Here is a 16,564-nt window from a genome sequence, read left to right as displayed (position 1 = left end):
CCTGTGTGATTCAGTTTTTATTTCAACAGCATACGGCTGTTTGCCGTTGCGCTGGCTCACATTCGGTGTGCGAGCGCAGTGCGAGACTCACAGAGGGCTCCCACATCCAACTGAAAAGCTGCATCATACGAAGGAGAAGCAATGGAAAAGTTCTAGAGTTCTCATGTAGAGAGGATAAATGTGTCTTCATAGCAGGGGGATACAAACCGAAATGTTTTTCACTTCTTAAGACTAGCCAGCAGCAATTAGTAAACACCTGGTGAAACATCTGCTGAGCTCATTATACCAACTACTTCTCAGTGCAACGCTGGTAAAAACGTTGTGATGGCTTTCTGAAGGCAATGTTTTAGAAAGTGCAGGAATTTCTTAAAGAGACAGAGGCCCATTTCAAGGTGTTAAATTACAAAGTCAAATTTCTTTTAAGTCATACATGGCATTTTTATAGCAACTGAAGGTAACATAGTTATTTGATTGTTATGAATAATGGCCCTATGTGTCTGTAAAGTACCTGCCTGTTTCTATATGTGGGATGCAAGTAGATCATAAGAATGTATTATCGCTTTGTGTGTAGGCCACACATTCTCTTTCTAAATATCAGTAGAGTTTGGCCAATCAGATGTAATCAGAGTTACATCAGTCTGTGAACAGGGTGTGAAAACGATCTTTTCACAACCAAGACAGGTGTGTAAACACGTTACAATGGCCTAGTCAAAGTCCAGACCTAGATGTAAGTGAGAATCTTTGGCAACACTAAAATATTGATCTTCGCAGATGTTCTCCATCTAATATGACTGTTGTTTTGCCAAAAAGACAAGCAAAACCACTGCTGCTGCCCTAACGGCCTCATTGTAAACTGATTGCTCTTATGTTAATTATTCCCAGCAGTTGTTTTACACCACTTCACAAGTTGAAATGCTGAAAAAGAACAGAGGGGCACACAGGCTTCACTAACATTTAATGGAGCTTTGACAGCCATCGACTACACACGCACACACACAAACGCTCACTGCCAGCTCTCCTAGAGGGCTGCATGTCAACATGTCAACTGTCAGCTATCGTTCGCTCACACACCCTGCGCTGTAAAACTGTGTCACCAGGGCAAACAGGAGAAGTGGACGAAAGCACAAACTGTGTCTCTGTGTGTGTGTGACTTTTCTCCCGTGGGAGCGCTGATGGCGTTCCACACTCGGCTTCTCCCTCTTGCTCTCAAAGTTACAGGATCAGGTGTGAATTTCTGCTCCACTTGTGTTCCCACAGTTTATCCTCTCGCCCGTCCTACGCTCTCTCAGAACGATGAGGTTTTAATGATGGATTCGATCAATTATTCCCCGCTTTTTCCAGCCGTTCTTTCTTTTCTAAGTGGCACTCTGTTCACTCTTTGATTTGCTTCCCCTTGTTTAGATTTTTCCCGCTTCCATTAGTGTGACATTTCGCTGTTTGGCTCGCATCCAGTTCACCACAGTCTGTCCAAAAGTCAAATTATTCTCTCTCTTTCGAATCCATGGTCAGGCCCAGCTTCTGTTTGGATGATTTTGAAGTCAGCTGGATTTGAATTAAGTTGTTTTAACAGATCGATTCTGTTCATTAATGTGAAAATACCGTCATTAAGTGGTTGTGATAATATATTTCTGCTCAAAATGGAGACAAATTTAAAGAAACAACAGCCCACAGGAGTTCATCAGCTTAATTCCTTAAACATGTAACTCCCCAATGCGGTTGGAACCATATTAAATGAGGCTCAACACGGACTAGTTGCAGATAAATTTTAAATGGATGGAATGTTTCTGCAGCAGCGAGGGTGTTTTTAAATAATTTAGATGTCTGTGGTGGGAAAAGGGGATTCGGCTCGCTCGCTGTTCCTTCCCTGACCTTTCAGGGGGGAGCTGCAAGATGGGATTCGCAGACCAGTTTGCCAAGCAACACAACGAGCAGTGCGCTTATTCGTTGTTTTTCTTTTCTTCTCCGCAGAAGTCGGATCACGGCCAGATGCTGCTGGACGCCGTGTTTAAGCACCTGGAGCTGACCGAGAGAGACTACTTTGGCCTGCACCTGGCTGATGATGGCTCAGATACACCAGTTAGTATCCTGCTCTCAGTCTACAGTGTGTTTGTGTGTTATTGTAGTGCCATCAATTGTGGATTAACGTAGTAAAGATCTGTGGGATTTTAATTCTTCTATAAAACGGACTTAACTTAATATCTACCATACTTGAGTGTAAAAAGGCAATTATTTCAAGCGTTTTACATTCTAACAGGATGCATCTAAAGCTAAATAAAAAGATACTGTTCAACAATTTGTTGATTTATTTGGTTACACTTAATTTATTTAAATATGACATTAGTCATGAGCATGAAGGAGCATTTATGAATCTCATTCGGTAAATAATGACACTTTTAATGCAAAGTTGCTCTAAAAGTTGCATTGAAAGTCCATTAAAAGTGCCAACTTCGCATTAAAGTGTTATTATTTTGTTAATGATGCAAAGTTGGCACTTTTAATGGACTTTCAATGCAACTTTTAGAGCAACTTTGCATTAAAAGTGTTATTATTTATCAAATGACACTTTATGACAACTGTCAAACATTCATAAATGCTCCTTCATTTTCATGAAAGAGCGTAACAGGTGTTATGTTTATGTGATAAACATAACACCTGTTATGTTTATCACATAAAACCTGTCTATAATTTGCAAAATGTATATATTTTTGTGCAGTTTTGCCTTAATTAGCGCTCTGTGTTGTTTTTCAGCAAATGGCCTTTTTTGAATATATGTACTCCAATTACTGATTTATTGTTTACTAAATTAGTTGCAGATTATTTAAACAATGAGTCAACATGATTAATGTGACTAATTGTTTCAGCTCTAGCCTGCTTTTTTCCCCCTGTTTTACTACCTTGATTGTTTGATTGTTTTGTTTTTATCTGTGTGAGCCTTTGGCAGGTTTCTGTGTTTCTGTTGACGGCCACCGGTGAATAATTGAAATGATGTGGTCCAGCTTTGTGCAGAGTGACTCTAAATCTGTTCTTATCAATATTTTACAGCGCTGGCTGGATCCCAATAAGCCCATCAGGAAACAGTTAAAAAGTAGGTGAAATCCACCACACACCACCTGAACTCTTAACCAAACCATCAGAAAAGTTCACCCTACTCCAACTTGATCACTTTTCAGCGTGTTCCTATCCGCAGTTTAGTCTCAGTAACATTTAACAATCCACACTTTGCCTCCAGCAAAAGTCCATGATGTCATTTACCATTCTGAAAACGCCTGGAGCAATGATTAAACTCCATTTCAACTCTGCTCTTTTCTTTTTGATAATGAGTAGTAGAATTTGTAACATGCAGGACAATTAAGGAGTAGCTCAAGTGGAGCCGGCAGTCGTCCTGCAGCAATGATTGAACTGTACTTCAGCTTTTGTTTTTATTTTGGTTGATTGACTCACCGCTTTTTCTTTGTGCAGAGTTTTGTGAATGAAAAATGATGTGGAGAAAATGTCAATTGTATAATTGGCATACATGCATGAGATATTGATATAATTGAAATGCTTGATGTTTCTCCTGACTTCCTTCAGGAGGGTCTCCACATAACCTGAGCTTCAGAGTCAAATTCTTTGTGACTGATCCGAGTAAACTTCAGGAAGAATACACACGGTAAGTCCGTACGTCATCACCACAGCGTCATTATGTTACAGGTTTTACATCGTTTCATCCACATTATTAACTGGAATTTGAGACAGAGTTCATGTTTTTCTTATTTCTTTTTTTTTAATTTTAGCAGGATGCAAAGTAAAGCTACTTTTAGGCGTTTGAGTTTTAGGTATTTGATTTAAACGCTTTCTAGCAGCACCTAGATATGTAAAGATCCACATCTTTACAACTTCACTTTAAGATACAAACTAATATATCCACATTAAAGAGGCGTCCACACTCTTTGCCACGTGAAGAGACTTATCAAGTTGAAAACTCTCTCAGGCAACAAAAAGTACATTCTTTATTTGTATATGCTAAATAATAAACTAAGCATGGATTTTTATGCAACATAGCAATAACCCGATTTTTGCAGAGAAGATGTTTATAAATCACGCAAATACAAAATATGACAGGACTTTTAAAAAAGGCATATTTACACCATCAAGAACTACAAATATGTCACACTTTGTAAAAATATGTGATACAGATACAAGTTTAATATATGGCTTGAACCACATTTGCTTTTTAGTAAAACTGCTGCTAGTGTTGCTTTTGCTGGAGTTTTTATGAAATTAAAATGGAAGCAAAAGCTCAGTAAATAGAAGACACATACTTTATGTTAAACCTAAAATCTTCTGTTACAATACTGGATTTCCAAGAAGGCAAACCCAAAACAGCTAAATGTTAACTTCAGCATCTATCCTAATGTGATTAAAAAGTTGAGCATACAGTTACATTTAACTCTTGGTGCTCTAATAATTTGGAAAATAAAGACAGTTTTAGTATTGATTTTACTTGAAAATGGTAGTGCTTGTTGAGTTTTTACTATGTTCATCAATAAAATCAGTAACAGCTCATGCATAGCTAACATTAGCATTTTTATGAAGCTGAAGGGGGAAAATGGAACTGGTGCATTTGAGTAGAAGCATAGAACTGTGACACATAAATAAAAGAATAGATAATCCCACAATCTCTGCTTTTGCAATCCTTTGTGATCTAAAATTGTCAGAGAGGGAAAAGCGCACACACTTCCATATTGCACATAAAGGCATTTCATTGTGACACCAGAGAAGATATGAATTCTCAGGACAGTTCAAATGTAAAATATTTGCCACTTGTCGGCTTTACATACAGTTTTAGAGTAGTTCTCGTACAGTTCCTCAGGTAAAGAAAAAAATGTTTCCTTAGTTTATTGTGGTTAATAATCAAAATGCAGCCTTTCTGGAATGCATTGACTGCCCATTATGTCTAATTTTCAAAACCAACTGGACAGTTTGCTCATCTGTTGTCATTATGTTATGTTTTTCCCCCATAAGGTACCAATATTTCCTTCAGATCAAGCAGGATATATTAACTGGAAGGTGAGCATGTCGTACTTTAGGAATCTGTTGTTTTATTATAAAAGTGGGATGAGTCATGAACTGTGGCTTTATGGGAGTGAACCTCTGGCTTCATGCACAGCGTGCTAATTAGTTTTCCTTTTTTAAACATTTTTGAATTCTAGTTATCAAATCCTAATATTATGTTCTCTGAAAACAGCCACATCTTAAATATTATCCAGTGCAGAAACCTTTGAAGTTTTGTGCGTTTGAGTTAATGTGTTTTATTTTTCTTTCTATTTTCAGATTGCCCTGTCCTCACAACACAGCTGCGCTGCTGGCATCCTATGCTGTTCAGTGTAAGCATTGCTCCCTGGGTACACCCATTACATGTAACAATGAAAAGGCGATTCATTAGGGCTCTCCTTAGCTACACACACTGTTAAATGTAATGACTGTGGTTGCTGGAGTGCTTTTACAACTGCTGCTCTGGAAGCCATGGAGACTTTCTTTAAAACCATGTGGTGGGATGGGTTTCTATATTACCACTGGTTACATTGCATGCGATGCTGGTTTTCTCTAAAGTCGACCTTTAATAATAAATCAATGTACAGAAGCAGATTGATAGGTGAGTAGTTTGGCTAACTGCTGAGTTGATGCTCAATATCTCTTCATATTTCCAGCTTAATGTGCATTTCTTCTTGCTTTTTGATAAACAGCCAGAACAGATAAATTACAACTTTGACTCTCTAACATTTATTTATCTTTGGCAATGAGCTCCGTGTTGGAAGGTCTCCTTGCCATCACCCTAATGTTTAGCTGCCTCCGTAGTTTCTCTGTCAGATTGAAGACTGGCTGTACCACTCCGAAATGTTATTACTTACAGTCAGAAGAAACATAGATTTCTCTAAATCCAAATAATGAATAATTTTGAGCTTAACTGTACAGTATGTGTCTGAAAAACCTAGTCCTAGTATGGAGACAAAATTCAGGGACCAATCCAACATTTTTCTTTGATTTCACAGTTTATCATATTTACCATATTTACTATTTTTCACACCCCCCCCCAAAAAAAAATGATTTTGAGTAGTTTTCAGTAGCTCACAAATGTTTAAAATGACATAAATGCATCTCTTTAAGAAGCCTGTTCACATTGTTGTTATCTTATTATTGGAAATGTTGGTGTGAAACTAGAGATTAGTTTGTACCAATAGATTTTAGGAGCTAATCTTATTGAATCCCAACACATTTCTTAAATTCTTACTTATTGTATTGATGCCTTTTGCCTGCTGCCATGTTTCATTTGTCATTTCAGCACCAGTAACTCCTCCCCCCTCCAGTCCCTCTGCTCCCCCCTTTATGGCATATTTAGCCAGGAATCTGCACAGCCTCAGTATATAGGTCAAACAAGAGATTTGACCTAGACCTTCGTGGCTCTGACCCTACGGCTTTTACACTGACACACACATACTGTGTTGCTGGGTCCATGCTGTCACTCTTCACAGTGCCAGCACAGATTATGGAGATAAATGTTTGCTTTGGGGAGGAAAAAAAATGGCTTGAAGCAGCTGCTATGCTGCTAATTCAGCTCGACTGCCAGCTCTGCTGACTCCAAATCCCACACTCAAGCCTGCATTCTCAAAAGATATGAAATCCCTCCTGGTAGCCCTAAATTCCTGTTTTATGATTGACTGAAAAGCTGCAGAAAAAAGTACACCTTCCCTCAACATTGTAAATATCTTGGTGAAGGGGAATAAAATACGGGTTAGCTGTGTTTTATCCCTTCCTGTTTCTGTATTTTATTTCAAGCTTAAACTTGAAACGGCTGTTTTCATTGGGTTCACTGTCCGGTTTATTCTAACAGTGGTTGAAGCAGATAGAATGTACTTGAATTCTGCATATACTTACTGATGCATGCAAAATTTGACTTTGATTTATTTTCATATGTGCAAAATTCAGAATTCCTGTTTTTCAATTTCTGACTTAAGATTTTAAACATTTAGACCTTCAAGTATCGACTTTAGTTGATTTTCATATATCATTCATTCTGTTCTTTTGCTAATTTCATATATAAAGTCGGGCCAAAGTAGAAATATGTGCAATGTCTTTATGGTGAATTTTTGTATTTACATTTTAAAAATTTGCAAAATAAAATATGTATTCAAAAAAAGTTTTAAAATTAACAATTGTAGACATAAGTTTTAACCTCGAATGAATAAAGAACAACTTTACTGTAGTTTGCAGTCTCCCTCTCTCAACTGGAATGAATCGCAGAAATGCTGTTGATGGGCTGTTTGTTTTTAAATTTTATGATTTATTTATCTAAAACAGAGACAATGTACAGTAGACATTAACCTCAGAGGAAAGATGCATCGTATCAAGTTGTATCTCTGGTGCTAATTTCCAGCTGTAGGCCCTTACTCAGCTGGTAATTTTTTTATATAAGAAGAGAATGCATAAAAACAGCTGGACACTATTCAATAAATATAATTCATAACTGAAACAGTATGAGTTATACAATCCATCAGCATGCAAACAACTCCTATAAAGTCACTCGTAACATCCGTACTCCCACTTACATCTGCTCACATTTAAAGAAAAAAACATTAAAACAGACTGAGAGTATTCAGCAGCTACTGGAAAATAACTGATTCTTGTTACAAGCCAATTCCTCAATTATCTTAATTTTTTCTTCTTTTGCATTTGTTTTTTCTTTTAGCTTTTTCCTGTCTTTGCAAGTAGCCTTAAACTTTCACCAACTCCTTTCATTTAAAAAAAAACAACAAACTTTACAACTCAAACAACAAGAAAAAAACCTAATAAGGAACTCGTATCTTAAATCCAAGTCTTTTGGCGGATGCCGTCACGTCCACAGTGTTCTTCTCCTCACCTGTTAGGTGTTTTAATGTTGGCGCCGAACTGTGCAGAGCCCTAGTGGTGTGTACGCATCAATGAGCGTCTGAGCTGCCATTGATTTGTTGGTCAATATGCTTAGGCTACGGGCCTGCAGGTCAGTCAAGGGACTACTTGAACGAATTGATGTTTTTAAGCTTCAGCTGAAAGCAAGTGAGCTAATGGGATCCGCTTTTGGCTAGTAAACCCTGAGGGCTCTGAAAGCTATCAGGAGTCTTTTAATTCGTTCCGTTTGTTGCCCGCAAGCCTTTTCATTGCTTTCGAGTTGGAACCGTCGGGTTTCCTTCTATTTGTCTGAGACAATTAAATTGTGTTTCTTTAATAAAATGATTTTATTAAAAAGAAAGTCCCAAAACAATAAAGGCAGGTCTAAATTCTTCCGCCGATGCCTGTTATGTTGTAAAATACATTGTACGCACATAGAAGTGCATTCCCATTAGTTTGTTGAGAGGAAAGACAATGCATTAGACCGCATTATGAGGTCTTTAGGGACTTTAATTGTAATTGTGTAACTTTAAAATTACACAGAAAACTGTGTAATTTTAACTGCTGAAGTTCACAAAGTAATGAAATGTCTAATTGTTTCGACTAACGATTGGGGAATTTCTAGTTGTTTAGAAATGGCTCCTAATGACTTTTTGTTACATGTGTGGGTCTTAGATTACCACAGTCCAAAATGGACCAAAACTAGTGGCAGGCCACAAAATGCATTAATTTAAAAATTAGTTTGTGATTTTTTTTTTTTTCTTCTTTTTAGTTTAACCCGTTAAACAATGAACAAATTTTTAATGAAATCTGTTTATGATTAAAGATCTAAAACAAACAAACAAAAAACAAGATTCAGGACTGTTGCCTTTTTAAAACAAAAACAGACGATTTCCAAATTTTCTGGGTCATGAATTGTTTTCTATTTTCTTGGCCAAATTTTGACTAGTTTTGACTTGCAGTCAGGGGCCAAACAAAAACTGTTCAAGGACGAAAAATGGCCCACAGGCCACGTTTTGAACACCCCCTTTACGCCCTAGATAAGATTCACATGAAAGTTCAAAAGCGTTTGATCATAGCCGTATAACATTTTAATCATTTGATGCTGTCACATCACACTGCCCTAATCATACTTGCATTGTGGCTTTAATGACACATGCAGTACGGCCTGCACTTTTTGATAGTGCAGGCCGTATTCTCAGAAAATGTGGGCTGAAGGTATAAAAGGACTTCATCGTTATCTGCGCACTGTTTCTGTGTAAACTGCTGACACCACAGAGTGGATTACAGAAAGATTCACAGATGTTGTAACAAAGTTCAGCTGTGGTTTGGTGCTGATGTTAAAATTTTAAAAATACTGTAGCGATGGTTGTTATACTGTTCTCTGGCTGAAATTGCTTCACTTTAAGCAGACATCAAAGATTAAAGGGTTGTTTTTCAACAAATAAGGTGCCGGCCAGTCAGTTTGTTTTGGTTTTTATTAGTTGATATATAGTTTTGATGTATTTTCAGTTGAAAATAATATAAAACGGAACTTAAATCATGATTTTTCTATCAGATTTATGTTTTCTTATCAGTAATAACAAAATGTGGAACATGATGAGGTACAGTGGTTGTAACATCTTGGAGCTAATCATTATTCAACCACAGCAGATCAGGTTTGAAACAAGTTTATAACTCACTGTATTGGTAAAGTTTTAAAAATAAAAACTTATTTGGAGTGGAAATCCCTTCGTGCATGTTTGATTATTGAAGTAGTGCCATCATATAAAAGGAAAAGGGAAACTGCTTTGACTTATAGACTAAAATTAGGCAATGTTTTTCCAGAGGAAATGAACCAGCAATTTTCCAACTAGCATATAAAATGAAGATCATTTGTCAGTAGTCATTCTGGTTTTGTTTTATTGAAGTCACATATTGGTCTTTTTTCCCCCTCTCTCTTCCTGTAGCCGAGTTGGGGGACTACAATGAAGCGGAGCATTCTTCCGGCTACCTGTCTGAATTCTGCTTCATCCCAAACCCCCCACAAGACTTCCACAAAGAGGTCTCCAAACATCACCAGCAGCACAGGTACGCCGAGCCGCTCGCTGCAGGGCTGCTGGCCGCCACTCAGACCGGATTATGTGTAAACGGGGAGAGACGGTGGGAGCAGACTCTGTGGTGGGACAGAAGCATTTTCAAATCCAGATTAGATTAAAGTCTCTATGTTACATTGATATGTCTTAAATTTTTTTAATTTATTATTTCACAGTTCTGGAGAAAAGATTGGAGTATTGACAAATATTTCCATTCATTCATCCATGCAAAAATATGCTCATCCATCCATCCATCCATCCATGCATCCATCCATCCATCCATCCATCCATGCATCCATGCATCCATCCATCCATCCATCCATGCATCCATCCATCCATCCATGCATGCATGCATGCTCTTGAAATTTGACTGGAATTTTAAAATGTGTGTAATAAACAGATCAGCCATAAATAATTTCCCCCCTTCATGTGCATCACATTTTGATCCGCTGGTAATCTTTAGAGACATCCACACCTACAGTAGCTTACCCAGTCTGTTCCGACATACACAGATTCACACACCAGCACACCTTTTGCGCTGCCCTTTACTTGACCCCTTTTCTTGCAATTACTTCAATTCATCTGTGGCTGACGATTTATTTTTCTTTTGTCTCCTTCTCCCTCTCTGCCACCCTGTCATCGACGCTCCCGTTGCACTCACCGCCACGCTCTCGTCCCCATCTGTCTCCGTCCCCTCCTCCCTCTCTCAGCGGTCTGTCTCCTGCCCAGTCGGAGTTTAATTATCTGAACACAGCACGCTCGCTAGAGCTCTACGGGGTGGAGCTGCACTATGCAAGGGTGAGTAAGGTTTAATTCCATGTCTGTTATTTCCTGCGTGTGTTTCTTTATGCTTATGGAAACATAAGATTTGTGTAGCTTGAACGCTGCCACCAGTTGCAGAGGCAAGCAGCTGTGCAACTGGAAATGAAACCATTAGTTTCATTGTTTACATTGACACCTTCTCATCTTAAAAGCAGAATCCTGAAACCGTCGTTCTTTTCACATCCGCTGGATAGATGTAGAAAGATAAATAGAAAAAAAGATTAAAGATTTGTTATGCAACCCTCACTCTAAGGATGAATGGTGCTTTCATCTTGTCATTTCCTGCTCATCCTATAGAGAGAATCCACATGACGGAAATTAGAACAATGTACCATCAGCCATAATGTCATGATGGGGTGGAAATATGAAGAGATAAGCTGTTGGGTAAACTGTATGGATTCAGCTGAACAGTGCTGAGATAAAAAAAATATGATCAAGTGCTCACAAGAGCACTTGATCATAGCATCCATCTTAAAAATTGAATCAAATGAGTCTCTTTCCTCATTTAGTAGGAGAAACACCAGAGATTAATTTCATTTTTAGTAGGAGTCATTTGCACCACTTGTGTTATCCGTGATAACTGATCTGACTACATGTGGAGTTTCGTCCGTATCAAGAATGTTTAGCTAATGTAGTTTCTCCCATCTTAATAATCTTCCGTAAAACCACAAAATCAGTGGTTTATTTGTCTGGGATTTCCTTTCTATAGAGCTGATGCAGCTTTCTTTGTTTTGAGTCCGTCTCTTCTGATTTCCAAAAACTCTAAATATAACATATTTTAAAAATACAGGTTTTAGTCTTAGTTTTTAAGCCTTAGCTGAAAGCAAGTGAGCTAATGGGATCCACTTTTGGCTAGCCATCCCTTGGGGCTCTGAAAGCTATCAGGAGTGCTTTCATTCGTTCTGTTTGCAAACCTTTTCATTACCTTTGAGTTGAAACCATCGGGTTTCTTTCTCTTTGTTAGTTTTTTTTAATGTGTTTTCTGTTCTGGGTAAATGTGTAGGTTCAGTCGATGAATACCATTGAACTTTTTCCGCATTTGTCGTGCTGTAATTGTGAAATGAAAATCAAATTGTACATGGTTTTCCAAATTTTTAAAAATAAATAATAAATCTGCATTTGCATCTTCAAATGATTTGGAAAAGTTGACCCGTGAGTCTGAACATAGATAGTGTAAATCGAAATTTGACATAAAAAAATACATGTGTATTTTTCTCTGGTTCAACTCTGGTTTTATTATTCTCTCTCTTCATCATGCAAATGTTGCCTCTTCCTCTCTGTTTAGGACCAGAGCAATGCAGAGATTCTGATTGGGGTGATGTCCGCTGGCATTGTGGTTTACAAGAACAGGGTACGGATCAACTACTTCCCATGGTGAGTGAACAAACACCAACTGAACACATGCCTGTGAAGTTACATGCCACAGTGACATTGATGTGAGTTTATTTATATGTTTTTACATGTCCAGCATATTTATTTAGCTTCCAACGTCGTTACATTTCTAGATTGAAGTCGTCATTTTATGAAAACTAAAACACAAAAAATACTAAAACTTTTAAATGAGGAATGTTGAGCATCTTGTGAAGTTAATCATTGGTATGGGTTTTACAAATCTTTCAACACATCAGCATCAAATTAGTATCAGTAACAGGACTTTGAAACAGGGCTAAACTGGTCACATTAGATCTGGATAATTATTGAAGCTTTGCACTCATAAAAACTTTTTCTTAATATTTTAACAACTTTTTTCTGGTGATTTGGTGCCTTGTAGTATCGTAACTCCAAAAAAGAAAAGAAAAATTAGTCTGGCCCTAGCACTCCATTGTATGAAACAGTAAACACTGAAGACGTTAAAGAAAAAATAAGTCACTTAAAAATGAAACACTAGTTATTTTGTGTTTAATATTCGTTACTTTATCAGGGTGCAAATCCCCACAACTTTCCATCTAGATACATATCTTTCCTCCAGTGTTAGAGCTCTTCACAGGATTTTGGAGCATCAACATGTTTCCTGTTTATGCTGTTGAGTCTTCATGAGGTCATTTAGAGATGAGAAGGTCTGTCTCGCTGTTCATTCCAAAGCTCCTGGCTGAGGTCGAGGTCAAGGCTCGGTGTGCGCCACACTGGACCTATCAAAGCGTTGTCTTTACATTCTTCACATTCTCATTGGGTCATCAGAAATCTGGAAGCAGAACGTGATTATGATTTCACACAGTTGTGGCAATGGGTCTGAGCGAAACGCCTGAAGTCAGCAGAACTTAGCGGGTGTGACCGACTACTTTAATGCAGACGGTGTATAATTAAAGCTGACTACTGGAAGCGTCTGCTGTAAAATTTGTATTTGGATGTTAAAAATGACCAAAAATGAAGGTGGAAATTTGAATCTAGAAAGCATCAGATTTTAAAATGAAAAACCACCGAGCAACACTGAAATATTCACTAAATTAAGCGGCTTTAAGTGCCACAGCCTTCTCCCAGTTAAACTTCTATAATCATCAATGAGGCACATTCATAACATTCATATCAGATGTTGTTGTGCACAACTTAGATGCATTTCTGTTTGGATCCAGATGACATGCTTTCATGTTACATTTGGGTCAGTTGGACCACAGCGTTTCACTGCAACCCCACAGAGGGTGATGACATGCTGGTTTATAGTCTGCTCAGAGGAGGAGAAAATAAGCAAAAAAGAGAGGATAAGGTGTTTCTCGGTGCAGTTTTTGTATCTTTGTGGTAACTGAGAGATAAACTATTCAAAGTATGGAAACAATTGCTGTTTCTTTAAAAAAAATAAACTTAATTGCTCTTTTCTCTTCTGCTTGTGATAAGATTCTTTGTTGGGTTTTCTGTATAACCTCCAGGTTATAAAGTGACAAATTGTACATTTTTCAACTTGCTCATCTCTAACCGATGTTCTCGAAGCCTAGATTTTTCTCATGAATTTATCTGCAATGCCTAAATGCTAAGTGTGAGAGAAGATTCAATCTTGGATAGTTTTACTGCTTCTTAGGTGAGGAGCACAAAACATGGGAGCTTAGAAAGTAACCCTGTTTTTCTACAGAGGCATCCATCCATTCATTCAGGTGGCTTAAACACAGAGCTAGACTCAAAATCCTGGTTTATTTCACTGCCTACCATGTTGTTCTTCATGTCTGACTATTATGGATTCATAAAAAAACCGCCCATCACGTCACACCCTCCTAAGGTCCCTTTGAAATCTTGAAGGAGCCGATCATTTATCCCGTCTGTCAAGAAACATGCTGGATTTGGAAATGTTGGCAGTCTTTAGAGAATCTGAAATAAAGATTTCTAAACTCCAGGAGACACAAAAGGAGACTGCTAGTAGATATTCTAACCAAATAGTATTCCTACTATTCAAACATCCTAACAGGCTACTCTTAATTACCAATTAAGATAATATTCTTAAAAAGTGAAATTGAAGCTGGTTAAATAAGAATCAGCTGAGCAAAGCCAAAACAACAACAAAAAAAAGATAATTTCTTTGACTTGCATCTGTTTAGCAAAGCGACTAATTAGACTGATCCTAGATTTTTTGGTAGGTGTGTAATCAGGAAGAAGAGCTACTAATCCCCGTTTTAACTCTTTTTTTTTTCAACTAGCTTCGGTACCTGAAAGCAAACATATGTTACAGAGACACTGTTCAGAAGTTTTATGATCAGAGATTTCAATTCCAACCGCTCGGAGGCCAATATCCCGCTTGTCCAAAGCCAAGTGCTTCAAAGCGTGTGTCCTCTTTGGCCAGCAGAAAACCTGGCAGCTATCAGGTGGAAGTGAGTGGATTTGTGTGGACAGGAAACACAGCTGAGAAGCTCTTTCGCTGTTGAAACAAGTGTTCTTTGTTGATATTTATGTTCTTTGTCATTTCCACTGAAGTGGAAGTTGAAACTGTGGATGTCCTTGTTACAAACCTGCTCTAATCGGCCTGCTGCCAGCCTCAGTTGAGCTGCGTCCAGAGATAGTTTTACAGAGAACTGGCTGGCATAGTATTTCAAAATCTCTCACAAAGTGATTATTGACAGTGCATGTTTATATCTAAGCCTCTCTTGAACTTTTGCAGAATAATGCACTTCAGTCCAACTTTGTATGTATTTTTTTTTATTTGTAGCAGTGTCCTGGTGTTAAACTGTGCTTCCTGGAAACATTACAGCCATCAAATCTGTTTGCTCTGACTGACCTCTTTTCTGCTGTTAGTTCCTCTTATCACTCGTTGTGTCTTGTTCTCTGGTGAATCAGTACTTGGAAATCTGCTGATGCATTTTGAAGAGAGTAGATGTTACTGTGTGCAGAGGATAAAAGAGAAACATTATTCACTCTGAAAGGTTATGCAAACTCCTGTGTCTATGAATGAGTTGTATTATATCATTGAGAAGTTTCAGTCGAGAAGGTGAAACTGTCATATCTTAATAATTTGTTGCACAGAAAATGTTATGTTTCAAGCATTTCATTTTGTTAAATTTGATCATTATAGTCCAAGTTTTGCATCTCAGAGGTTTACACAAATAAAAAATGATTTATGATATGAAACTGTCAGCCTGTACACACTTAATAGGTGTTTGGCGCTACTTTTGCATGGATTTGTGCATTAATGTGGCGTAGTATGGAGCATATCAGCCTATGTTGTAACAGCAGGGTTTCAAATGAATTGCAGACACATCTTCCTCTTGACGGTGCTATCTATGGCGAAATGTTATTTCCCTCTCCTTATGTTTTTTCTTTAATTTTTCTAAGAAACTGCTGTGGCCAATTTCCTGGATTTATCTGCGTTTGGCCGACTTCACCTAAAGCGATTCTCCTTCAAAATTTCTTCAGAATTCTCTCAAGACTGTCGTTAATAGTGTTTCTCGTGCATCTGTTTCTACCATTCTTTTTCCTTCTACTCAACTTTGCCAGGGTGCCTGTGCATCCTTAAAAAGTCTTAAATTCATGTATCTAAAATTAAGAATTTAATATTTCTTAAATTCAGTTTTAAAAAATTTAAGTTAGTCTTAAATACGTTAATCACAGGGCTTAAATTTTGTCATGGAAAGATTGTTTTACCTCTCACTATGTGTAATCTTTTTTTTTTTTGTGAGGCAAAAGTTTGAGTCACACTCAGACGTCTTCATTCTATTCTACGACTTCAGACATTTAAAGCTGCTATACCCTTGCTAGCTAGCTAGCTCACGTGTTTTTTGTGTCCGTCATGGGTAATTATAAATTTGGCTGCATGACATTCGTCTGCACTACTGGCTCACTTCTGCTGCTAATCTTCATTAGCGATGACTTTTTGTGACTCCCCTTCTATGCGGCGGGCGTCATTGACTGAAGTCAGCAGCCATCTCCAAAATAGTGTAGTCCATAAGAGAAGAAGTCTATATTTAAAACCATTTTTTCTGAACTGAACCATAACCGTAACAGAAATAAATTCATGAATCTATAACACTATAAGTTTCACATTTTGAATTGAATTGCCAAAATAAATCAGCGATTCAATGGCAGTGTAAATTGCGATGCACCTGTATTCTAATTTCAGCATTTCTGTTTTATCATAGCGACGACATTTAAATGCAAAAGGTTTAAACCAAAGCCGAGGCCTCCTGAGTTTATCCCCCCAGATGAGTTAAATTTAGAGAGCAGCAGTGGCGTCCTCAGCAGCTGTTCAGCACCGTGTCCTTAAGACAGGAACAGCGAACCATAATAGCAGTCACTGTCTCTCAGCTTTACTCTGACTGACTTTCTGGAACTCATTGTCTTTCTTTACC

General features: G+C 37.8%; 1 protein-coding gene across 1 annotated transcript in view; it reads left to right on the top strand.

Moving 5' to 3' along the window:
- The first annotated feature begins 1,875 nt into the window (after nt 1-1,875).
- Nucleotides 1,876-16,564, top strand: part of ptpn4a (protein tyrosine phosphatase non-receptor type 4a) — a 35,724-nt gene continuing 21,035 nt past the window's right edge. Inside the window, exons 1-8 of the mRNA XM_007562724.2 lie at nt 1,876-2,076; nt 3,043-3,085; nt 3,571-3,649; nt 5,005-5,049; nt 5,314-5,366; nt 9,855-9,975; nt 10,691-10,778; nt 12,088-12,176. Of these exons, the coding sequence (XP_007562786.1) occupies nt 1,891-2,076; nt 3,043-3,085; nt 3,571-3,649; nt 5,005-5,049; nt 5,314-5,366; nt 9,855-9,975; nt 10,691-10,778; nt 12,088-12,176 (704 nt within the window). The 5' untranslated portion in view covers nt 1,876-1,890. The remainder of the gene's footprint in view (nt 2,077-3,042; nt 3,086-3,570; nt 3,650-5,004; nt 5,050-5,313; nt 5,367-9,854; nt 9,976-10,690; nt 10,779-12,087; nt 12,177-16,564) is intronic.

Source organism: Poecilia formosa, unplaced genomic scaffold (genome assembly GCF_000485575.1).
Source record: "Poecilia formosa unplaced genomic scaffold, Poecilia_formosa-5.1.2 Scaffold140, whole genome shotgun sequence".
Lineage (NCBI taxonomy): Eukaryota > Metazoa > Chordata > Actinopteri > Cyprinodontiformes > Poeciliidae > Poecilia > Poecilia formosa.
The sequence above is the reverse complement of the archived record's forward strand: the minus strand, read 5'-3'. Positions and strand labels throughout refer to the sequence as shown.